This window comes from Ictalurus furcatus, chromosome 11, assembly GCF_023375685.1.
Source record: "Ictalurus furcatus strain D&B chromosome 11, Billie_1.0, whole genome shotgun sequence".
NCBI classification, from domain to species: domain Eukaryota; kingdom Metazoa; phylum Chordata; class Actinopteri; order Siluriformes; family Ictaluridae; genus Ictalurus; species Ictalurus furcatus.
In genome coordinates this window covers 1,704,987-1,730,688 of record NC_071265.1, presented here as the reverse complement: position 1 = coordinate 1,730,688, position 25,702 = coordinate 1,704,987, and the positions used below count along the sequence as shown (strand labels likewise).

The 25,702-nt window shown below is 40.1% G+C and overlaps 1 protein-coding gene across 1 annotated transcript in view; it reads right to left on the bottom strand.

Annotated features, from left to right (window-relative positions):
• Positions 1–2,996: 2,996 nt before the first annotated feature.
• The window catches only part of LOC128614532 (gamma-aminobutyric acid receptor subunit gamma-3), a 129,729-nt gene continuing 107,023 nt past the window's right edge, over positions 2,997–25,702 (bottom strand). The window contains exons 6-9 of the mRNA XM_053635889.1: positions 17,969–18,106; positions 11,366–11,518; positions 7,286–7,491; positions 2,997–3,527 (exon numbers count right to left, since the gene is read on the bottom strand). Coding sequence (XP_053491864.1) covers positions 3,249–3,527; positions 7,286–7,491; positions 11,366–11,518; positions 17,969–18,106 — 776 coding nt within the window. The 3' untranslated portion in view covers positions 2,997–3,248. The remainder of the gene's footprint in view (positions 3,528–7,285; positions 7,492–11,365; positions 11,519–17,968; positions 18,107–25,702) is intronic.

The following is a 25,702-nucleotide window of genomic DNA, read 5'->3' as shown; positions in this document are numbered from 1 at the left end:
CACCATTCGAAGTAGATGTTCTAAAGTCATCTTAATAATACGGATCATCAGACAGTGACCCTAAGGCAACTCAGTATCACAATTGAACAAATAAATCTGGTTATGAACACAGTGGTAATGTAGGGTCACTGACTATAGAATTCTGGGAAAATGAAAAATTACAAATAAGAAAGAAAAAAAAAAAAGAAAAAAAGGGGAAAAAAAAAACTTTACTTGTGCCATAAGACACGATGCAGTCTTACTGTTCAAGTAAAGTTTGATGGTATATATATATATATATATATATATTGTTAAAACGTGTAAATAAAAATAATTTCTTTTTGAGAAAATTGAGTGATCCAGACTATCGTCAGCTAAAGCTTCTTCTGTCGTTGGGATTGAGTTGATTTCGTTTGTATTTGATTCTTAGATGCAGCTCGATTCTCTATTTAAACGATTCTGCCTCGATGTCCAATAACAATAACAATAATAACAATAATAATAATAATAATAATAATAATAATAATTTGGCGTAAACTGATTAGCATGTGCACTGTGTATACGTTCTGCTAGCAGATTTGAAGATGGACAAGCTTTTAAAGTGGCTGTTTTGGAATTGTTGAATATTTCTGAACTACACGAAGAACAGGAACTGGATATAGGCATGTTCAAACTGTCATAACAAGATAAAGTATTTTAGAAACACAAATCACATCTCACTTTTTTATTGAGAGTTCGGAGCGCTCAACAGAGGGCCCCCGAGCGAGTGACGAAACTTTCGCGTAATTCTGAAAGCACAAATCGAATTACCCGAGCTGGTGCAAGAACGTTTGCGTCATTGCTGAATGCGCTGGAACGGAGGTGCAGCATTTTACTTTCTGCGCTTTTTTTTAACTTTAAAGGTAAAACTGGGTCAAATGGTTAAAACATTAAAAAAAAAAAAAAAAAGTTAAAAAGTTCAAAAATCTAAAATTTAGCACATCGGTGTCAACACAGGGAAAGTTCCTCGTATTCAGAGTCGGTTTTCTCTACTAGGGCTGCACGGGTGTAAATACAAAAATTAGCTGTAATGAGCTAACGTTATGCTAACCGCTGTGTGTAAATTTTTTAATTAGCCATGTTTGCTAGTAATTTTATGATTTTTATTATAGTTCATTTCCATCCATCCATCCATCTTCTATACCGCTTATCCTTTTCACGGTCACGGGGAACCTGGAGTCTATTCCAGGGAGCATGGGGCACAAGGCGGGGTACACCCTGGACAGGGTGCCAGTCCATCACAGGGCACAAACACATACACACTCACACACACATTCATACACTACGGACACTTTAGACACGCCAATCATTCTACCATGCATGTCTTTGGACTGGGGGAGGAAACCGGAGTACCCGGAGGAAACCCCCGCAGCACGGGGAGAACATGCAAACTCCGCACACACAGGGCCACGGTGGGAATCGAACCCCATTTCCAAATTCAGTTATTTACTCCTAATTTTGTGTTCATCCTCAGTGCTCGGAGGACAATTTCCATTTTCAGTGCTCTAGGGAACAACACACGAAATATGTGGTACATTGAATTAGTTGCTTGTCAACTGTATGATTGTTCTTGAGTTTTTCCAACAGCCAGTTATTCATTCTCATTAATAAAGTCTTCAGAGGAAAATTCAGTTTGTCTGTTTTTAATTTTATATATATATATATATATATATATATATATATTTCTGTAAATTTGGTTCATTTTGTAGACTTGAACGATGAATTAACACAATATTGCGTGGTATCGTGATAGTTCAGCTGATATGGTATCGTGACAACCTTACGCTGTACTACGCTTAAAGCTCATATTAAGTGTTGTTCATAATATTAGCCATATAAACCATAATATCAATTTCAGCGTGACATATTGTGGTTACGTCAAACTGTTAGACAGTGGTGCTGGACTTAACATCGTCCCTCAATGGAGTCGATATCTCGCCTGGGTCAAGATCTGAATCACACCTCTGTTTTACACGAGCTCCGCCCTAACGCCCCAATTTCTCTTCTGAATAGCGCTAAAGTCGGTAGCGATGTCTGAATACTGATGCGTGTAATTTCATGAATACAGCCCTCCGCTTACAGTATAGAATCGAGGTGCATCAAGAGTCTTTTTATAATCGCATGTTGAAAGCTCGAATCGAAACCCAGGCCTAAACATTTCCACCCCTAATGAGTACAACTTCCAACTTTGGCCAGGCCCAAACATAAACTTGGATCAGGGATGATATGAGCTATTATAACACATGCAATTATTATTGTAACGGATTAAAACTTACAGGTTTAAATAAGTTATTATTATTATTATTATTTTTTAAAAACCCAAAAAACTTTTGCTTCCTTTTGTGTTGGAAAAAAAAAAACCTACTATAAAACTTTCCTACATATAAATATAATATAGGAAAAGGTTTAATTCCTAAACAATTAGCCTATGATATGATATTCCAATAAAACCTACTTTGTTGTGCTAAAATTGCTGTGAAGATTCAAAGTGGAGCTTAATATTATAATAAAGAGCATGCAGTGAGAGTAACGTCAATTTTAGACATGACTTTGTGGAAAATAAGTCATAACCAAAAGCTGGAATAAAGCACAGCGTGACCCCGTCAGCGGTCAGTCAGAACCGGGAGCTGAACTCGTCTGTGAAATTGATACTGCTCTCTCTCAGGCAGATAGCTACCCCATCCAGAAGAAGGCACTATGGATGGCTCTGAATGCTTCTCTTCACCGAAGCCTGGTTTTGACTGATCGCTGGTCTCCACCTTTGGGAACCACCTTCGTATTTAGATGTCATAGGGCTGCATGCTGTGCAAGGCTTTCCCACCCCCAACCTTTCAGAGCAGCTTTATCCACTTGTACTGCGACTTTCTCATTAAAAAACAAAACAAACAAAAAACAAAATACATCACGCTTCTGTGATAAGTTAACTTTTTTTTTTTCCTTGGTACCTGAAGAACAAAGGCAAACAATTCTGGCAGGGAAATGCTACCAGACATAACGCCTGTGGACTTCCGACTGTGTAGAAAGAGCCGGACTCCTTAGCTTAAGGGCTTGGAAAGTATCTCCTTGTAACTTTGTTATGGCAAAGTGTTATATTTTTTTTAATGTTTCCCAACCAACTGGAGAGGTCTTTGACTGAACAAAGTTCCCATTCTTTTTGACCGTACCTTAGAAAGTCTTGGTCCTGCCCGAGTCAAGTCCTCCGCGTCTTCGAAAAGGAAACGGGTGGATTGCTAAAGATAGAGGTAGCCTACCCAGTAGACCACATTAAACAACAAGAAAGAGGTGGGAAAGAAGACACGTGAGTATGCGTCCAGTTCCAAGATGTCTATGTGGACTCTGCCCTTTCTCCAGGCCCCGCCCTTGCATTCCTCATAGCAGCAGAAGAAGCTCTGGCAGTCTTTTCCATCCAGGCACTCATACAGACAGGCGTCATCAAATTCCTGCCAGTACATGGAGTTGTTCAGAGCGATGACTGTAGGAGGAGGTCCCACGTCCAGCACTGAGTAGTTCTGTAAGACCATCACAGAATTATTGTTTAATAATTAGTTTCATGTATGATTGGTGCTAATGGCCATAACTCGGCCTAATAAACTCAAGAAATATTCTTCTGTCAATAAGACGCAAGCTTTAAACGATAATCCCGTTTTAATTGTAAATGGGATCAGTGTAGGGTCTGTGGAGCCTTTATACTAAGGTATTTTCCTGCTGGCAGTTTGTAACATTAATCCATTAATACATTCTTTCTTCAGTAGCTGCTTTATCATGGTCAGTGCCACAGTGGATCTGGAACCTAGCCCAGGAATGCTTGGTGTGAGGCCAGAATACACCCTGAATGAGACACCAGTCTATTGCAGCACACCATGCACACACACACATCCTCTGTTAAGGTTGGCTTACGGTTTAGCATAACCAGTTCACCTACTGGTATGTTTTTTGGGAGAAAACCCACACAGTCCCTGGGAGAACCAGTGAAACTCCACACAGGAAGTAACCCGAGTTCAGGATCGACCCTGGTCGAGGTGGCAACACTCGATTCATGGTATCAACATATGCGCAAATACACTCCACCTCCACCTACCAGGTAGCCAAACCTCCTGGCCATTTTATTAGATACGCATACCAGTGACACTGACATGGTGTGGTGTACTGTGCTAGTACAAGTGGATCAGGTAGAGCAGTGTGGTTGGGGTTTTAGGTTATCACTAGGTTGATAAACAGCCCACCAAGCACAAATCCCCATGTACTATCTTCTCCATGGTGGTCTCTTTCGATCATTGAAGAGGTGTGTGTGTGGGGGAAATACACTGTGCAGAGAGATGGACCTGATAAAAGGGTCAAGGAGTGTAGCTATAGGGTAAGGACGGGATGAAGTGGCTGCTCGGTAAATATGATACTGAGAGATGAAGAACAATGAATTCCAACAAGAGCAAACAATATGTAGAACATTGCTCTCTCTTTTACAGAGATTACTGATCAATTTTTTTTCCCCCAAAGAGCTCTGATGCTCTGCTCCTACTATTTATAAATGAAATAAATCTGAGGTCAGCCTCATAGGCCTTGTATTCACAGTTTGGTAACGGCAATGGCCAAGCATTCATAAAAGCCTAATGCTAAAACTTACAAGGTCACATTCAAAATGAAGGAAGAGCCCTTGATTATCATTATGAGTAAACTGTTCAAGATTGTTATTGTTTTTTTAAATTTTTTATCCTTCTTGCAAATTATTCCTCATTTTTCTTTTTAGTACATAATGTTTGGATACATATTTGAAACATCTAATGCAGTCATCAATTGTGGTGATTACTGGCTGTTCCAATTAATCCTGGAAGATTTCTATGAAAGTGAGGTCTGGTAATTTTGGAATCCAGTCAAAGTGTTCCAGTGTTTCATCAGTGTCTAAAGAAGTCACACACAGATTTGGCCACATGCATCCCACAGTCGTTATACCGGAATGCAGGAGCGTACAGGTAAATCCATCTCTCACCAAAGCCTCTGTCAGGTGCACTAAAGCAACCCAGTAGGCTCTCCTGGGTTTATCAGATAAATCTGGCCACCACCCAGACAAAGAATCCACCCCACCATGAGAAATCAATTACTGACCTTTGTCTCAAGGTGCTCTGGTACCAAGTATGCTTGTAAGCAACCTTGTGTTTGAACAAGGTGTTCCTGTAACTTGAACAGAAGTCTAATAACATTCACCTCCTACTTGTGTTCAGATTCACAGATCTCCTAGGGCACAGGTTGCCAATGCTCATCCTGGAGAACCCCCTGTCCTGCACATTTCAGTGTTTACCCTGCTCTAACCCACCCACTTTAACTCAGGAACGGCTGTTATTTAGCTTTGTGGTTGAATAAGGTGTGTTAGAGCAGGGAAACACTAAAACTTGCCAGATCAGGGCTGGGAACCTGTGATCTATAGAAAACAAGAGGCCACTTTCTCATCAGGAAGTTTGTTTCGGTGCTTTCTACAGCGTTTTTGAGGGTTTTCTAGAGTATTTTGAGTGTTTTTTGTGTTTTCTAGAGCGTTTTTGAAGGGTTTGGTGTTTTTGAAGGGTTTGGTGTTTCCTAGAGCATTTTTTGAGGGGTTTGGTGTTTTCTAGAGTGTTTTTGAGGGTTTTCTAGAGTATTTCAAGGGTTTTGGTGTTTTCTAGAGCATTTTTGAGGGTTTTCTAGAGCATTTTTGAATGGTTTGGTGTTTTCTAGAGCGTTTTTGAGGGGGTTGGTAAGCTTGTACTATGTGTGGATATAATCTATCTTCCATTTTTGAGGTTCATTCTGTCCAGAAGTCTATCACTTGCTTACCCCCTGAGTGGCATTGCACTTGTCTTCTACCCCTTTTTATAGATGGGTAGATAACAAGATGTCACAGTGTTGGGCTAAGCCCAACTGGTTGATGTGGGTGGCCTGGTCACCAGGGACTCGCCTGTGGGCACCACTCCCAGACGTGGCTCCAGGTAAACCTAATCCAACCAGTATTTGGGCTACCTTTATTGTACCCTTCATGGGGGTCTATAGGGATCATTCTTTGTCTGAGCTCTTGCTAACACAGAAAATAAACCTTTTATAATTCCTCCAGCCAAGTTTTAAAAAAAAATTAAATATTGAGGTAGTACTTGTGAGTGTGATATGAAGGCCCAAGTTGAGTCAAATAACTGTTTCACAGTTCTCCCAGCATCTGTAATATTCAGGTTTGTTGAAAAGGTACTTAGCCTTGTGTTCCAGGTTCATTTAATGCTAATTGCAATCAAATATTATTATATAACTCACCTCTTTGTAGATGTAAATGAATATAAGTCTGAGGCATTAATTTGAAGTGGGAATAATTACATATTTACTGCTGCTGTCTCCAGCTGTCCAATCACGATGTATTCGCAGAAGAGCAGGAAGGTACTGTATATATTAAAGCTGTAGTTTTTAAACATCCTGCAAATGATCTCCATGTCGAGCTGCTCAGCACCTTGATTTCCCTAAAATCCACCAGTACACAAGGCATAGGACAACCTCAATATTATAAGGTTCTAACTGGCTTTTTGGTCATAGATGTAGCTCGTGTAAACGTCATTAGTGGGAGATATTCTCATGCTCATGTTTTCATTTTAAAAGGTTATTGGTGTAATATTTGAAAAAAAAACAAAACCTCTACAAACTCCCAGATCCCAGACAACCTTGGTTTTATAAGGGTCTATCTCCCAGCCAATCATCATGACAGAGAAAAACCGCAGCATGATGAAACCTCAGATGTAAATGTTCTACATATACTCCATTTGAGTAGGCTAGCTGCATGTTGCTAGCTACAAGCTTAATATGCTTAATAAACCAAACAAAGGTCAGCTAGCAGAAAAATAAAAACCTACCAAAAAGCATTTATGAGCATAATGTGGTCTTTATATGCTCAAAATGTCTTTAATTATTTGATGAGAATGAGAGATTGCTTAAAAAGAATCAGACAGCCGGAACCTTCGAAAAACCAAACAGCAACTGAGTTTACAGAATAATAAGAGTCTTTGGTCACTGTTCAAAAATCCACTTTCTAAATGCTTCGGAATTCCCATAACGTACCTTCAATTCCAGGATTTTAGTCTTGTTCTAGCTGGAAGGTCAAACGTTTGGTGATCTTTAGCCAGATAGAACCTTATGACACTAATACTAAGGTCACAATATGTTGAGTGGGGTCAGTTAGTATTCATTTTGGTTGAATGTTACAAACTGCTCATGGAAAGCGACAGTAAAAACACTGCTAGTTATGTCTATGAAGAGATGGTGTAGCCCTTACCGGTCTTTTCGTCTTGTTACAGGTCGGCCTGCGAACACTGTACGAGTAATAGTTGAGCGTCGCGTACTCCATGAGAGCCGCAAAGACAAAGAGAAAGCAGACGGTCACGAAGAGGTCCATGGCGGTGACGTATGAGACTCTGGGTAACGACGTCCTGGCCACTGTGCTCAGCGTGGTCATGGTTAACACTGTGGTTATTCCTGTGTGGAAAGGATAAAGAGATTCTGATTGAGATGCATGATGGGAGTCGGTATTGTGATACAAACAAACTCCAAGCATGTTGCCCTTTACACACTAGACACCCTGGTGGTTTCAAATGAACAAATTTACAATCAACAAAGCGTAAACTCCTCCGTCCTGAAGTTACGGCTTTACCTCTGACCGTTACAAAGCGCTGACACTGGAGACTCCTTCCGTAAATGTTAAATAAATGTAAATGTTATGGAAAACCTCCCCATATCCACGAGTGCACATCAGGAGCGTCCCTCCGCATGAGGTCTTGCTATAGCAACGATAGCGTATTAGAACATTAATATAAACCTGTGATTTGAGCTGCTGTTATAGGAAATGATCCAACACCTTCTGAACGTCACCATACGATATTACGGCCGTGAGGACGTTGTCTCTCGCTTCGACGCCTTTCTTGCCGCTTCAAATTGAAAATCCCACCCACCCACACACTTAGTCTAAGTCTTACACGTTCACATGCTGAGCTTCACTCTCCCTCGAACGTTACAGAGATGCTACCGAACCCCACTGACTGCCCCACCGTTTTCCAGAGGTTTCTATGGAAACAAGCAAGCCACATCTATTTCAGTCTGCCGTTTCCTCCCATCCTCTGCTCTGTACTGTGCCACCGCTGGTCACCGTGATTAGTTTAACCTGCCTCTTCTTAATGCACTGGCACTTTGTCAGAGAGCCGACTGTATTTCTGAGCTAGAACAAAAGCTCATTGGAACGCGTTTCTGCAATACGGCATGATTCACAGAGGCACTTAGCTCTACCGCTAGCCCATCAAACACACAACTGGGCTTTATGGAGGCGGAGGAAGAAAAGAGTGGTCATGATTCCAGTGACTTGCTGTTTAAAATCACTTTGATTGCTCGGTACGGAAGGCAGCAGCTAGATGTTTGGCCTGTACGACTGTCTGATCTTTACTGAGAAGTGGTGCAACGGAAAAGCATTCAGTTGTAATCCTGACGATTTATCCAGACATTCGTGTGCCTTATGAATGCATCGTAACATGCTACAAACGTGTTCGTAGTTCGTAATTCACGTGGCCTTCGGAAGAAAAGTGTCTCCAAACCTGCTCGTCACTGCATTTGAGTTAACTCACATACGCTTGTTTTAGAACACTTATTCACGTTAGAACGTCATGATAACTTCACAACACTGTGGAGGTTATAAACACAGGTTATAACAACTGACACCCAAACTGTAATAATAGCTCTAAATAAAGTGATCTCGAGTCATCATGATAGCGCTCATTAGGTCTACGTAAACGTTTATTTCCCTGAGCGTCAGTTGGTATAAAACCCGCCTGACATCATGTTTGATTTCATCGTGTTAGATCACCTTCCAAGCCGACGCATTTACGTTAGAACATCATCGCAAGTGATGACATGAAAACTTGCTTTATAACACTTTGACAGAGTACAGGTTATAACACGGATCTCGTCATCATCACGCTTCCAGATCATTTTTATGGTAAGGTTTTACTAAAAGGTAGTGCTTATTAGGCTACATAACACCTGCACAAACTTTATAAAGGCTTATTCCAGCACCCGTTGAACTTATTACCTTATATATGTATCTTTTTTCTGACATTTTGCTAAGGGTAGAGCTTATTAAGATGTTAGGATGCATACTGTAACACCTACTTAAATATTTATAAAAGCTTATTCCATTAAACCTCATTTCATACTGAGGTCATGTTTACGTCAAATCACACTTGGTTGTGTTATGACACTTTCCTAGATGACATATTTTTTTTATCTTTTACAAAAGGTAATGTTTATTAGGTTATTAGGCTACATAATATGTACATAAACATTCATAAAGGCATCGTCCATTCAGACTCAGCTCATATAAAAACTGCCTGATGTCATGTTTGATTCAAATGACACTTGGTTGTGTTATAACACCGTTTTGGGTATCTAAATATTCACGTTTTGTTGGGTAACGTTCATTAGGTTATTAAGCTACATAACACCTTCATAGACAGTTACTCCAATAGGCTGACATCAAAACGGCTTGATGCGACATTTGAGTCAAATGACACTTGGTTGTGGTATAAACCTTTCACTTTCTAATAGTTTACTAAAGGTTAGTGTATACTAGGTTATTAGTCATCGTAACACTTACATAAACATTTATTCTGATAATCGTTAGCTGGCATTGCTTTGCGTGATGTTACGTTCGAGTCAGATGATAGATGGCTGTTTTGTAATGATGAGTTATTTATATTAGAATGTTAATAACTGAGTTATGTCAGTTGTATGTCAGCTGACGTATTTGCGATAACTCCGTCAATGGACTCAAGCCTACGCTGCCGTTAAACGTCACCGTATGTAGGCTAAAGCTGCACACTGAAAGCCGTGGTATTCTGGTTGGTTTGATCTTTCCTTGGCTGTGGGTACGAGTCTCATCTTTCTCCTGTCGTTTCTTTTTGGACTCCATTCATCAACCTGGATGTGTGTAAAACAAATCTGTTTATTTTTGGCCTGTTCATTTTCCTCCCACCGAAAGCATAATGGCTTCTTTTGTCAGACAGATTAATTGCACCCATCCTTCTTTTCTTCCTCGACTATCTTTCCTGCTGTTTTTTTCCCTCCTTCCCAACACAGGAGACCGACACGGGGACTCGTCTCTTTCGCTTCCATTTCTGTTTCTCAGGATGTGATGGGCTTTGTCCGCTACCCAACCTGTTGTTATCTTGAAAACACACAGTGGGGCTTTTCTGTCACATCCATTTTAGCGAAGAGGTGGCTCAAAAAAAAAAAAGTCGCAGAAGGTCACTGGGTAAAAAAAAAAAAGAAAGAAAAGTGAAAAGTGGGAGATCGTTAAGACCGATGGATTTATTGGCACTCTTAAGACGTTCCGAGATAAGATCCAGCAGATAAATTACCTCTGTAACTCTGTAGGCCTTATGAGCAGTAATCTATGAATACATTCATAACATGTCATAATGCGTTCATAAATCATTATACTCGTCAGAATGATTTATAAACAGTCATTACAGTTTAAAGCAATGTTTATAACGAATTTAAAAATTGAGGTCTGCCCTGATACAATCATAACACGTTATAATGCATTCATAAAGCATTATAAACATAGCAGTATGAACATGATAAACACTATTATTATTATTATTATTATTATTATTATTATAAACATATGCATTGTTAGAATGATATATAAAAAGGATTTAGAGAGTTCTGAACAAAGTTTATAATGAATTTAAAAACGGAGACCTGTCCTAATTAACAGAGACATTCAGAACATGCTATAACGCATTCATAAAGCATTATACACATTGTTTAATGGTTGATTTAAAAAAAAAAAAAAAAAAAGGGGCATTACGGTTTAGAGCAGTGTTTACAATGAATTTAAAAACTGAGAGCTGCCATATGTATAATGACCTGCAGATACATTCATAACATGTCATAATGCATTCGTAAGGCATTATACACATTATTAGCATGATTTATAAAAATGTAGTAAAGTTTATAGGACTGTTTATAATGGATTAAAAAAACAAACTATTTTTATAATAAATGTAATAACCTGTTATGACATATTACATATGCATGTATACGTTATGATACTTATAATGGCTTATAAATTCATTCATAACATGTTATAATGCATTCCTAATGCATTAGACACATTGTTATAATTGTTTATCATTACACTTTATACCTGTTTTCATTAAGCGTTATTAACTGCTAACAAGATGCTTTACAAGTAGTGTTTATAACGCATTATAAGACTGATGCCACACTTTGCATAGTGCATTAGGAGACATTGATTTGTATTTAATGTGATTTGTAATTGAATGTATTTAAGGTGTACCTAAAGCAGTTCTGGCTGGCGTTGCATCTTTCTTAATCCAGAAGGAGACCCAGGAGAGGACGACGGTCAGGATGCAGGGGATGTAGGTCTGGATGGTAAAGTAGCCCATCCTTCTGCTCAGGTCAAAATAAACCGTCATCACCACGTAGTCACCTGGGGGCGGAGTCACAAGCAAGTGTTTACAGAGAACTCAAGCGGAAAGTACGTCAGAAATGACTCTGTTGTAATTAAGTTCAAGTTCCATCCATATGGGTCTAAACAAGGAAGAAAACACTATACTGCAGTATGTGGTGCGGTGACAGGAAAACGATCAATGACAGGGTGGTGTGGTGAAGCGGAGGTACTGTTACCAAGTAGAAGTCGATTATTTTCCTATAACAGCACGTCCCCCGAGTGTTAACGCGTCAGGTCTACTACACGGAGAAGAGGCGCGTTTCGCAGCTTATTTTGGTTTTGTTTACGATTACAGTAACTTACTCCTATTACGTACGGTTAGTTAGTTACTGTAAAAGTAAGGGACTGTAATTAACAAGTGACATCACAGAAATTACCCACGATGCAATGTGTATTACAGTTCAATCCTGTATGATTATATTACAGTAATTTACTGGTGATTTTGACAGTTATTTACCCGATAAACTACAGTAATCAGTCGCCTCCAGCCGTGGAACAGTATCTGAAAGGGAACGCCATTAAGTATTCCCCCAGTGGGAAAACCGGAGAACCTTTACGGGTTCTAGATTGGGCGTTTTGTGCAGGAGGGAATAACTACATGTGGAAGAACACTGACGATTTCGCAACTAAAGCTGGATTTAAAGGGAAAGGTCAGTTCTGGCGGTTTCTCGCAGACCCCAAGCTGTCTGATTATAAAGTTAAAAATAACAGAAATGTCAGTGGGAATCGCTACCTGGTGAGGTGACAACCTGCTGGAGTGTAAGGTATAACACTTAAAACAGTGAGTGACAGACTGCAATTACATAATCACTCCGCTTCAAAGGGCGTCAGCAAATACACCAAAATAAATCAGGAGTAATGTGATTATTAACATAAAGTTAGAGTATTACACTTACACATGCTGATAACATTGGGCAGAAACGGAAATTACTCAACAATTATTCATCAAATATGCACAGGCAGTTTTATTTTTAGAATGATCTTATTAAAAATATCACGCAAAAGATTTGATTGCTCATTATGTGTTTTTGTAGGTTCTTGTATAAAAATGTACATTTTTTAATAAATGGATTTTCATTTACATTTAAAAAAAAATAAAATAAAATTGTTGTTAGAAATTATTGTCATTTCTTTCCTTGGTTTTGTCTTTATTTTTAATTATTTGATTGTTTAAAAAAAACTGTAGTGGAAGGCATTTCAGTGAAGTGGAAGGATTCAGGAAATCCTAGGAGGAAACCTCATGCCGTCTGTGAGGAAGCTGAAGCTTGGGCGTCATTGGACATTCCAACAGGGCAACGATCCCAAGCGTACCTCAAATTCCACCGAGGCTTGGATGCAGAAGAAGTCCTGGAAGATTCTACAGGGCCATCACAGTCACCTGACTCGAACCCTATAGGAAATCTCTGGTGGGATTTGAAGAAGGCGGTCGCAGCACGCAAACCCGAGAATATTACTGAACTGGAGGACGTCGCTCATGAGGAACGGGAGAAGATTCCTCAGGAACGCTGCAGAAGATCTGCATCTCGTCTGCAGCAGGTCATAACAGGAAAAGGGTGACCTACTAAGCACTAAAGCTGCTCTCCATGAAGGGGGTGAATAATTTTGAGACTGGAGAGATCATTATAAGTTGCATTTGCAGTTGAATTTGGGGAAACCACTCGAAGCAGTCGTTGTGTCGAACTATTTAAGTTGCTTGTGTTTGATCTGTTCATCGCAAAATTACATTGAAAGTCTGTAAGTTTTGACAATAAACCTGAGTTGCACTGGGGGGTGAACAGTTCTGATTGAAACTGTAAGTTCCTCATGTTCACTCCTTGCTGAGAGAAAAAAAACCCCACAGTTTATTGCTACTCTTAAATGGGAAGAAAAAAACAGCGCACTCTGTGATGTTCGTGAAAAATAACGTGATGGAATTATAAGTTGTCGTCCTCGACGGATCATTCAAACCAAGGTTAGAGAAAATCTACATCTACTATTCAAAAACACGACGTTCTTTCAAACGTTCTTCTTTTCATGTGGGAATTGCTTTGTGAGAAAAAAAAAAAAAGTAGAGAAACGAAAAGAAGTTTTCTATTTTTTTTTTTTAAGAAAAAATTTAATTGCACTCTAATCTTTTTACATTTTATTTTTCTGTCCTACAAGGAGAGATTTATAATGCAGGAACAGTGAAGGAGACGTCTGACATTCTTTCACTGACGTGGTGAATAGTGAGCTCCTTCTGTTCCCCGTCCAATCCGCTGCCGTAATAAATCCGCCGTCCTCGGTGAGAGCCCGTTATTCTCCGTGTATCTGTCAGCTACCGAACGCTGGAACAACCTCTAACACTTCACTCAACACTTTATACCTCCAGGGTTCTTGCTAAAGTTTAACATACTGCTAATTAAACAGGTGCTAACAGGAACTGGTTTAAGTTTCTCATGTAGACAGTATGTTTCACATTTTTCCAGAGGAACTGTTAACAAAACAGGTTTCCGTTCTTCTAATGTTTGAGTCAAACTAAAAAATTAGTAGTAGCAGTAGTACAAAAGATCTTTTTTTTCATGGGAATTTAAGCAAACGTCATTAAAAACCTTTTATTAATGAAGAATTAAGCGGTCTTCTGCTTGATGCATTTCTAATGGAGCGTTCATTTTGAATTTAGGGGGTTTCTCCAGAGCAGTGGGGGTAAATAGTTACGCCATTGCAAAGTTTTATTTGTAACTGTATTCATTCCCCATCGATTCAATATCATGAGCTGTTTTGTGTCGATTTATGATATAAAATCCCAGTGAAGTTCAAGGTGGGGGGTGAATACTTATAGACTTTGTATTTATTGAGGCAGTTTGTACTGTGACTGCCTATTAAAGTAGCTAACATTTGAAAGATTTGCAATAAAGATGTTATTAGTTAGTGTTTTTCTTCTGGAAATCATATTCAGTAAACTAAAGAGTTTATGATTATTCTGCTTCAACTTTTTTACAGGAGGATTTATTCAGGAGGACAAACAGGACATTCAGAACTGGCCTTTCTGTGCAATATTCTTCCCCCTTCTCTGATTTGTAGGACACGCTTCTTTGACATATAGTAATAGAAATACAGATGTCTACAAAAACAGAATATCCGTGTGTGAAAAATCAGCAGCATTTGTCCTAATTTAGTTCAGGTTGACATTTGATATTAAGGAAGTGTGTAATCTGTTATGTGCTCGCGTTTTGTTATTATGCCCGAATAAAATGTCAGCACATCCTTATTTTATCTGCTGACATTTCCTCTAAAACAACTCCTTCTGACCAAAACCCTGTGATCAACAACATCCGAAAAAACACACACTTCATTTGAAGGGTACTGTATGTACTCTCAGGGTTCATAACACACTCATAACACACTCATAACTCACTCATTCACTTTCAGCCTTCATAACACACTCATAACACACTCGTATTCACTTTCAGCCTTCATAACACACTCATAACACACTCATAACACACTCATTCACTTTCAGCCTTCATAACACACTCATAACACACTCATAACACACTCGTATTCACTTTCAGCCTTCATAACACACTCATAACACACTCATAACACACTCATAACACACTCATTCACTTTCAGCCTTCATAACACACTCATAACACACTCATATTCACTTTCAGCCTTCATAACACACTCATAACACACTCATAACACACTCATTCACTTTCAGCCTTCATAACACACTCATTCACTTTCAGCCTTCATAACACACTCATTCACTTTCAGCCTTCATAATACACTCATAACACACTCATATTCACTTTCAGCCTTCATAACACACTCATAACACACTCATAACACACTCATTCACTTTCAGCCTTCATAACACACTCATTCACTTTCAGCCTTCATAACACACTCATAACACACTCATATTCACTTTCAGCCTTCATAACACGCTCATAACACACTCATAACACACTCATTCACTTTCAGCCTTCATAACACACTCATAACACACTCATAACACACTCGTATTCACTTTCAGCCTTCATAACACACTCATAACACACTCATAACACACTCATTCACTTTCAGCCTTCATAACACACTCATAACACACTCGTATTCAATTTCAGCCTTCATAACACACTCATAACACACTCATAACACACTCGTATTCACTTTCAGCCTTCATAACACACTCATAACACACTCATAACACACTCATAACACACTCATTCACTTTCAGTCTTCATAACACTCATAACACACTCATAACACACTCATAACACACTCATATTCACTTTCAGCCTTCATAACACACTCATAACACACTCATAACACACTCATATTCACTTTCAGCCTTCATAACACACTCATAACACACTCATAACACACTCATTCACTTTCAGCCTTCATAACACACTCATAACACACTCATAACACACTCATATTCACTTTCAGCCTTCATAACACACTCATTCACTTTCAGCCTTCATAACACACTCATAACACACTCATATTCACTTTCAGCCTTCATAACCACTCATAACACACTCATAACACACTCATATTCACTTTCAGCCTTCATAATACACTCATAACACACTCATAACACACTCATAACACACTCATAACACACTCATAACACACTCATTCACTTTCAGTCTTCATAACACTCATAACACACTCATAACACACTCATAACACACTCATATTCACTTTCAGCCTTCATAACACACTCATAACACACTCATAACACACTCATATTCACTTTCAGCCTTCATAACACACTCATAACACACTCATAACACACTCATTCACTTTCAGCCTTCATAACACACTCATAACACACTCATAACACACTCATATTCACTTTCAGCCTTCATAACACACTCATTCACTTTCAGCCTTCATAACACACTCATAACACACTCATATTCACTTTCAGCCTTCATAACCACTCATAACACACTCATAACACACTCATATTCACTTTCAGCCTTCATAACCACTCATAACACACTCATAACACACTCATATTCACTTTCAGCCTTCATAATACACTCATAACACACTCATAACACACGCATAACACACTCATTCACTTTCAGCCTTCATAACACACTCATAACACACTCATAACACACTCATATTCACTTTCAGCCTTCATAATACACTCATAACACACTCATAACACACGCATAACACACTCATTCACTTTCAGCCTTCATAACACACTCATAACACACTCATAACACACTCATTCACTTTCAGTCTTCATAACACTCATAACACACTCATAACACACTCATAACACACTCATATTCACTTTCAGCCTTCATAACACACTCATAACACACTCATAACACACTCATTCACTTTCAGCCTTCATAACACACTCATAACACACTCATTCACTTTCAGCCTTCATAACACACTCATAACACACTCATTCACTTTCAGCCTTCATAACACACTCATAACACACTCATTCACGTTCAGCCTTCATAACACACTCATTCACTTTCAGCCTTCATAACACACTCATAACACACTCATAACACACTCATATTCACTTTCAGCCTTCATAACACACTCATAACACACTCATAACACACTCATTCACTTTCAGCCTTCATAACACACTCATTCACTTTCAGCCTTCATAACACACTCATTCACTTTCAGTCTTCATAACACTCATAACACACTCATAACACACTCATAACACACTCATAACACACTCATATTCACTTTCAGCCTTCATAACACACTCATAACACACTCATAACACACTCATAACACACTCATAACACACTCATTCACTTTCAGCCTTCATAACACACTCATAACACACTCATTCACGTTCAGCCTTCATAACACACTCATTCACTTTCAGCCTTCATAACACACTCATTCACTTTCAGCCTTCATAACACACTCATAACACACTCATTCACTTTCAGCCTTCATAACACACTCATAACACACTCATAACACACTCATATTCACTTTCAGCCTTCATAACACACTCATAACACACTCATAACACACTCATATTCACTTTCAGCCTTCATAACACACTCATAACACACTCATAACACACTCATATTCACTTTCAGCCTTCATAACACACTCATAACACACTCATATTCACTTTCAGCCTTCATAACACACTCATAACACACTCATAACACACTCATAACACACTCATTCACTTTCAGCCTTCATAACACACTCATAACACACTCATAACACACTCATTCACTTTCAGCCTTCATAACACACTCATAACACACTCATAACACACTCATAACACACTCATTCACTTTCAGCCTTCATAACACACTCATATTCACTTTCAGCCTTCATAACACACTTTCCTTGTGTGTTTACTTACACACACACACACACACACACAGACACACACACACACACAGACACACACACAGGAGGTGAGTGAGTTACCTGACGTGGTCTTCAGGACGTCCGTGGTGTTCCTCAGCCCCATGAAGTCAAACTGATAAAGTCTCCAGGACTTCTGATCGGCCGCTTCCACCGAGTTCTTCCTCCACTTGTAGATCATTTCATCTCGTGGATATCCGTCTGTAATCACACACAGAGCGCACGTGAGCGTTCGTACGCAGCCGTGATGAACGTGTGAATGTTTGAAACGTCACACTGAGGAACAGCAGCTTAGAATAAAAAGCCCCTGTGCAGGAGAGCGAGGACGATGTGTGGGTCCCTTTAATATCCAACTGCATCAGTCAACACACACACACACACACACACACACACACACACACACACACTCACACACACACACACACGCTCACACACACTCACACACGCTCACACACACGGTGTTGATCAGCGCAGATTCACACAGACTTTAAGGCTTTAACAGACATTACATGGTCCTCAAATTTACTAGTCTAAGATTTTTTAAATTTCACTTTATTTTTTAAAGTTAATATAATTCTATTATTACTGTTTCATTAGTGAAAAAAAGTTTCTTTCTGTCTCTTCTTTATTCATTTCATTCTTTCTTCCTTCATCATTTATCATTTAATGTTCTCTTTTCTTTTTTCTCTCTCACTTCCACATTCACCTCTTTTCTTTGTTTTACTTTTACTTCTTGTTTGCTTGTTTGATTTTTTCTTTCTTTCTTTCTTTCTTTCTTTCTTCATTTCTTTCACACTGTCATGGCGTGAGCTTAAAGGCCAGGTTTTTCAGGCTGATATCACACCTGTCACTGGATAATCTACTGTAAATGTAGATGGAATGTTTAAATATGAGCACATTTACATTTACAATAGATTAGTCAGTGACAGGTGTGATATCAGCAAAAGAACAAAGACAGGAGAAACAGGACTGGGGCTGGATACTGGAGTATTCGAGAAGAATGTAATCTCATCTCCTGAGAAACTGAACTGGGGAGAAGATGGACGCTTCAAGAAGACCACGACTCCAAACACACGGCCACGGTAAGTCCGTCCCTTCAGGATTCCGCCATGTTGCGATGGCAGAGATTAGCGCAAAATCAAGCAAACGCCACTATATTCGGAGGAGCTTGGGACTTTTCAAAACCCTCCACGGAATCCTGTACGGCCTGAGAAGTGAAGAACGCTGTACATCTCCGGAGTTTACTTAGGGATTTTGAAAAGTCCATCGGCGTGATCCTCAGGCGATTAAAAAAAGAAGAATGGGCCTGGACTAAAATACAATGCTGCAAAATGCTAGTTACTTCTTACTATAGGCGTCTCAAGGCTGCCCCCTCCCACACCCCCACCCCCCACCCCCCTTGAGTAGCTCAATTAGTTAATTTAAGATTATCATCCCACAGCAACAACAATTCACAAAGCAGTAAAAAAAAACCACGCTCATTAAAATCGATCAAACTCGCACAGCGATTAAAGCATCGATCGGATACAAATCATTTCAGCACTTTCTCGGAATCTCCAGCTCCGTCTCAGGTGCATGTGAGCGCTAATGAGCACCTGGTGGACATGTATTAACTCCGTAATCCTCTTAATGAGCACGCAGTGAGGGATTAGAGCAGAGCTGTGACCTGGAAACAGGAAGACGCTGAAACATCTGACGTCTGGTCACTACGGGAACCGGCGCTGCAGTTCAGAGTCAGAAACACTGGACTGTGGATGACTTGTTCTCACAGGAGCATAACGTGAGACAAGAGACTCGAGGCAAAAGGGGTCAGCGAGTGCAAAGTGCGACGCAAGAAAAGAAAGAAAAGATGCTGATGGCGGTTCAGGAAGAGTTGCTATGGACTGAGATGGTTGAGGAACTGGATGGCGCCCGGAGAGTGGAGTGTACGTCAGGAGATGATGGACGTGTAGCTTTCACTCCGTCCTCTTCCTCCTCCTGATGTGTACAGGTGCTTGATTCTGGTGATGATCTTCTCCACCGAGTAGACCACTCACTGCAGTGTGGTCTTGAAGATGGAAGAGGCAGAGGAGAACCAGACTGTGATCGAGGTAGTGAGCACGCTTCGTATGATGGCTGAGAAGACAGATCAGTCTGCGCTGTGCTTTCTTGAGGATTTCTGTGAGATGGTGAGGGTAGTCGCCGAGAATCTGAAAGATTGAACCTTGGACAGGTCTGAGCTGTTGATCATCAGGGAAGTCAGCCAGCATATTAGCCATCTTGGTAGAGTTGTTATGGACACACCATGCTGTAAGATGATCTACGTGTCTTCTGTGGATTGATGAAGATGAGACCTGTTACAGTTGTGTCGAACTTGATGATTTTGATGGAGCTCTCTGTTGTGGTGCAGTCGCTGGTGTAAAGGGAGTACAGGTGTGGTGAGAGAACACAGCCCTGTGGTGCTCCTGTGCTGATGGTCATGGAGTCTGAGAGGAGGAGCCCAGTTTCACATACTGCCTTCCTTCTTGGAGATCCACTGGCAGGTGTTGGAGGGAACGTACAGCGGGATGAGTTTGCTGTGGAGTAGCTCAGGAACTACAGTGATGAAGATCCTCACATAGGTGTTAGGAGAGTCCAGGTGCTGTAGGATGTACAGTACTTTGTTTCTTTCTATTTTCCTTCTTTTAATTAACTTTTTTTGTACTCAATTAGGTTTTTTCTTTCTTTATTCAATTCAGTTCAATTCAGTTTGATCTGTATAGCGCTGTTAACGATGGACGTCGTCTCAGAGCAGCTTTACAGAAACATATAAACACAGGATGGAGATTTTAAGTGTGTGAATTTATCCCTATTGAGCGAGCCAGTGGTGACGGTGGTGAGGAAAAACTCCCTGAGATGATACGAGGAAGAAACCTTGAGAGGAACCGGACTCAGAAGGGAACCCGTCCTCATCTGGGTAACGACGGATAGTGTGAGAGTAAAGGAAAGTTCATTATGGTTTAATATGAAGTCTGTGTGTTGAACTAGTCCACTGTTCACTAAAGGAGACCTGAGTGTAAAACTGCATGAGGTAATTGCAGTCCCAAGGCCATCGCAGTAACCGTCGTCCCAGCAACCACAGCGAGAACGTCCATGTGGAATTGAGGTCCAAAACCATTCCCATGGTACTTCAAGCGGTACCGTCCTCAGCAATCTCCAGACTGCAGCGTACTCACACAGCGCAACAGAATTTTCTGTGAAAACCGTGTAATATCGGCGTTATTGCACAGATGCGCATTTTCAATAAGTGTCAGAAACCACACTTTTACAGGCTGATTTTTGTCCTTTACTCATATCGAAATAAAATGCATCTCACTGAAAGCATTTTTTTTTTCTTTGCACTTTAAAGTGAAATAAGCAGGCCTCTTTCAGTGGTGCGAATATCTGAGCTCAATATTCAGTCCCAGCTTCGGTGGAAATGAATTTAATCCGTGTTAAACACGCTGCTATATTCACGTCACGTTCTCTTCAGAGCGTGTGAATTTGAGTGACAATATACATTTTTTTTAAAAACCTCCACTCTGTTATTATACAGATAAGACTGTAAGCTTTCTAGTGACACCGACATAATTTGTCTGTCTTCTCCGAATTTGAAGAGTTACTGTTCAGTTACAAGTGACACTGAATGTTTTATACGCTCGGTTTATTAGCAGAGCTGCGAAACACGCCGACTGAGTTGCGTGACGGAAAAAAGTCAACCGTACGTAAACAATTTACTGCACAAAGTCCTCTTTCTCCTTTCAACTGCACTGACATTTAGACATGACGCTAAATTCACGCTAGGTGTCAATTTGTAATCTGCATCTTGCCTTGTTTTATTCAGAGCACGAATGTGTAGGTTACTGGGAACGAATGAGCCGTTCGTGTATTTGGCGGTTACCATGGTCACCTCCAGGGTTGCCGGATCTGCAGGACGAATCCCAAAATATGACACTTTACAATCCTTTAATAAAACCCAAAATCATGAATTTCTTATACAATTTTACATACACTTCATTAGGAACACCTGTACACCTGCTCATTCATGTCGTTATTCAATCAGAACAGGGGGAGGATTGTGATCTCAGCGATGCCCTGACGATGAGAGAGATCATAATGATGAGTCGTAATGAGTCTTTATTAGTCACGTATACGTTACAGCACAGTGAAATTCTTGTTTTCACATATCCCAGCCTGTCAGGAAGTTGGGGTCAGAGTGCAGGGTCAGCCATGATACAGCACCCCCTGGAGCAGAGAGGGTTAAGTGCCCAACAGCAGCAACTTGGAAGTGCTGGGGCTTGGACCCCCAACCTTCTGATCAGTAACCTGGAGCCTTGCGGTTCTGGGGCTTGAACCCCCGACCTTCCGATCAGTAACCCGGGGCCTTAACCGTCAAGCCACCACTGCCCCAGATCATAAGAGAATGGCCAGACTTGTTCAAGCTGACAGGGAGGCAACAATAACTCAATACAAGCGTGTTGAGCAGAAAATCATCTCAAAACTTTGAACCTTGAGGCAGATGGGCTACACGAGTAAGACCTCATTGGGTTTCGCTCCTGCCAGTCAAGAAGAGGAATCTGAGGCTACAGTGGACACAGTAAAAAAAAAAAAAAGAAAGAAAAGAAAACAATAACAAAACCCTAATGGTACATTTCGTCTTTCTTCAAAACAACTGAGACTCACAATAATCTCTGTCTTTCTAAAACAAGCTCATCTTCAGCTGACTGTCTCTCACGTTCGATTTTCATGTTAATTAGACCGGGCTTGAGATCGCTCTAAACCACTGGTTTATTATCCACACCTGATGCCAAAGATGTCTTCCAGACCCTCACATTTGTCCCATTCGCCCTTCATTACTAAAATTCCCTCTGGCTTTGATGGCAGAAGAAGTAAGCAAATTCCACTTAATCAGAAGAGAGAATAGGCATCGCTATGGAAACCGTTTCAGCATCGTCTGGCTGCAGTGGGTGATGAATGAGTGATGAATCCGAGCCTGGTGGGTGATGAAGGGAAATGGACAGAGAGAGAGAGAGAGAGAGAATGATTTAAACCTGTTCTCTGCTTGGAGTTTTGCTATCAGCACAAACCGTGTAGTAATTTTAGAAATTCATTGCGAGGCAAGGCTATTATTGATTGAGGGAAGATAAGATACGAGCCGTGCCGTATTTTTAACAGTTTATCCGTCCTGTTTCTGTCAACGCTGCAGCAAGCGAGAGCGTCGCGGTCCGTCTGGCAAAAAAAAAAAGAAGTTAATCATGCATTATAACCTCTATTAGAAAGAGATAGAAGCTAGTTAATTAACTGATGAAGTTAACGATTCAAACTTAAAGCACTCTGGACTAGTGCAGGACTGACTGTTCAGCTGTCAATCCAAATCAATTGTTCGTGAATTCTGTCTGAACTGGCGTGCTGTGGGAAGCCGTGTATTCAGTGCTGTTGGTTAGACTCCACTATCCAGTCCTGCCGCCATTTTGAGAGAGGCTGTCATGCATGTCCAGTTTGGCCAGGAGTTGAAAATGGCAGTCTGACTGCCAAGTCGTTATTACACTGGAAGTATCTTCAGGACATGGCTGAAGACATCACGTCCTCATGCTCCTCATCTCAGATCAGTCATTGAGCTATAAGAAGGGCTCGGTTGATGGACATGAGCTGGGTCATGTCTGCTGCCAGGTCGTTCATAAGTTCAGAAAGTGACTCATTGGTTTGGCTTCTTGCTATGCTTATCAAACCCAGACAACCAAGAACACCATGTGTTATGGTGAGGAACGCCAGTAAGTAGTGCATCACAGTGGAAAGGGCTGAGGAAGAACCTGATCCAGTTGGAACTAATGGATATAAATGGATGTAAACTGACTCCAGCCCCAGTGTTATGTGTTAGCCAATCCGGCTAATGTAGCAAGGCTATATAGACTAGTCGACGAACACATTCACTAGTCGCTGATAAAGGATTACACAGTCAGGTCCATAAGTATTTGGACAGTAACACAATTCCTGTCATTTTGCCTCCGTACACCACTTCAGTGGATTTGAAATGAAGAAATCAAGATGTGATTGAAGTGTAGACTTTCAGCTTTAATTCAAGGGGTTTAACAAAATTATTGCATTAAGCGTTTAGGGATGACAGCCATTTATTACAGAGTCCTTCCCATTTACTCGGGCTCAAAAGTAATTGGACAAACTAATAATCATTAATATTAGGATTATTTTTAATTCTTTGACCGCCTGAAGTCTAGAACCCATGGACCCATGCAAACACCTTCAGTTGCTGCTCGTTTCTGGGTCTTTCTGTTTTCAGTTTTGTCTTCAGTAAGTGAGTTTTGTCTTCAGGATGTAAGCCATGTCCACCTAGCCTCACTTGGTTTCCAATTGTGGTGATGTATTTGCGATATCAGATGAGCTGTTACAAGGACAGACAGTGTAAAAAAGAGCAACGGTGTGAATCTGTCAATCTGATGGAGGTTCATGATGGAGAAATGATGGAGAATGTGCGGACTTTATCAAGAACGGTACTCCCGTGAAACTCCAGTGAACTCTATCTGACTCTACACGGACCGGACCGGCAACCTTAGCGCTCATCTTAGTTTTATTTCCAATTTGCGCTTGAACAGAAGACTGCTCAGGAGGTTCTGATTCATTTTCATCAACAGCAGCTCTGACAGGGTTTGTATTAAGTTTTAGTGTGCCATCATTTCTATAGCAACAGCTCATTCAGAGGGACTTGAATGGATTAAACGGATTAAAAAGGCATGTAATCGTCAACACGTTGAGGAGATGTTTATGTAACATTTATGGAAGGAGTCTCCAGTTTCAGAGCTTTGTAACAGTCAGAGGTAAAGGCGTCTTCAGGACAGAGGAGTTTACACTCTCTTGGTAACTTGTGGCTTAAGGGGAATAAAACACTGCTGCTATAAAAGGAAGATAATCTGCTTGGGTGTGGTAACAGTGTGTCTGCTTTTACCACCACACTGTTGTTGATTATTTTCCAAAAACTGCATGCCTCATTATCTTCTTTTTTTTTGTAGTAAATGAGACACAAAACCACAAAAAACTGATAAACCGATCATATGCGTTACATCCAAATGAAAACACTAAGCTGAGAAGGCATAAAGGTTTCATGAAAAGGATTTGATTCCCATTTCAGTGTTAAACATTTGAGTTCAAAAGAACATTCCCATTAAATAAAAACCCTTCTGCTCATTGAAATGTGCATCTAATTAAACCGGACGAATTTCAACAGGGAATCTGTCTTTGGTGTTTTTGTTGTTGTTGTTGTTTTCATGAACAAGTGTTTAATAATAAAAAAAAAAAAAAAAAAAAAAACAAGAAAAAGAGAAATTCTATCAATGAACATGAATCCTCAGTGACAGCGTCGATAAAGCGATATTAAATTTAATCAGGAAGCGTGGAATTTCACTTCTCTCAAACACAGAAGCCTGGCAGACGAATTGTTCAGTCACATATTTGGAGACTCGACTGCCAAATAACATACAAAGTAATGAGGACAGCCACCTTCATACATATGCATGTATGCAAATTCAGACCAGCGACTGGGTTTCTAAAAAAACAAACAAACAAAAAAACATCACACAAGGAAAATCTTTATACTGCAAAGCAGAAATCAATTAGAAGTACTACAGTACTGTACTTGAAGAATTAAATAAAATACAATAAAATATTAACGAAAATAATAACTATAACTATAAATCTCGCAGTGGAGCTTAACATTAACCAGCTTAACACTAGCTAGCTTGCTAGCTAACTTTCTGCTGATTTTAATAACAAATACGATAACTGTCTTCA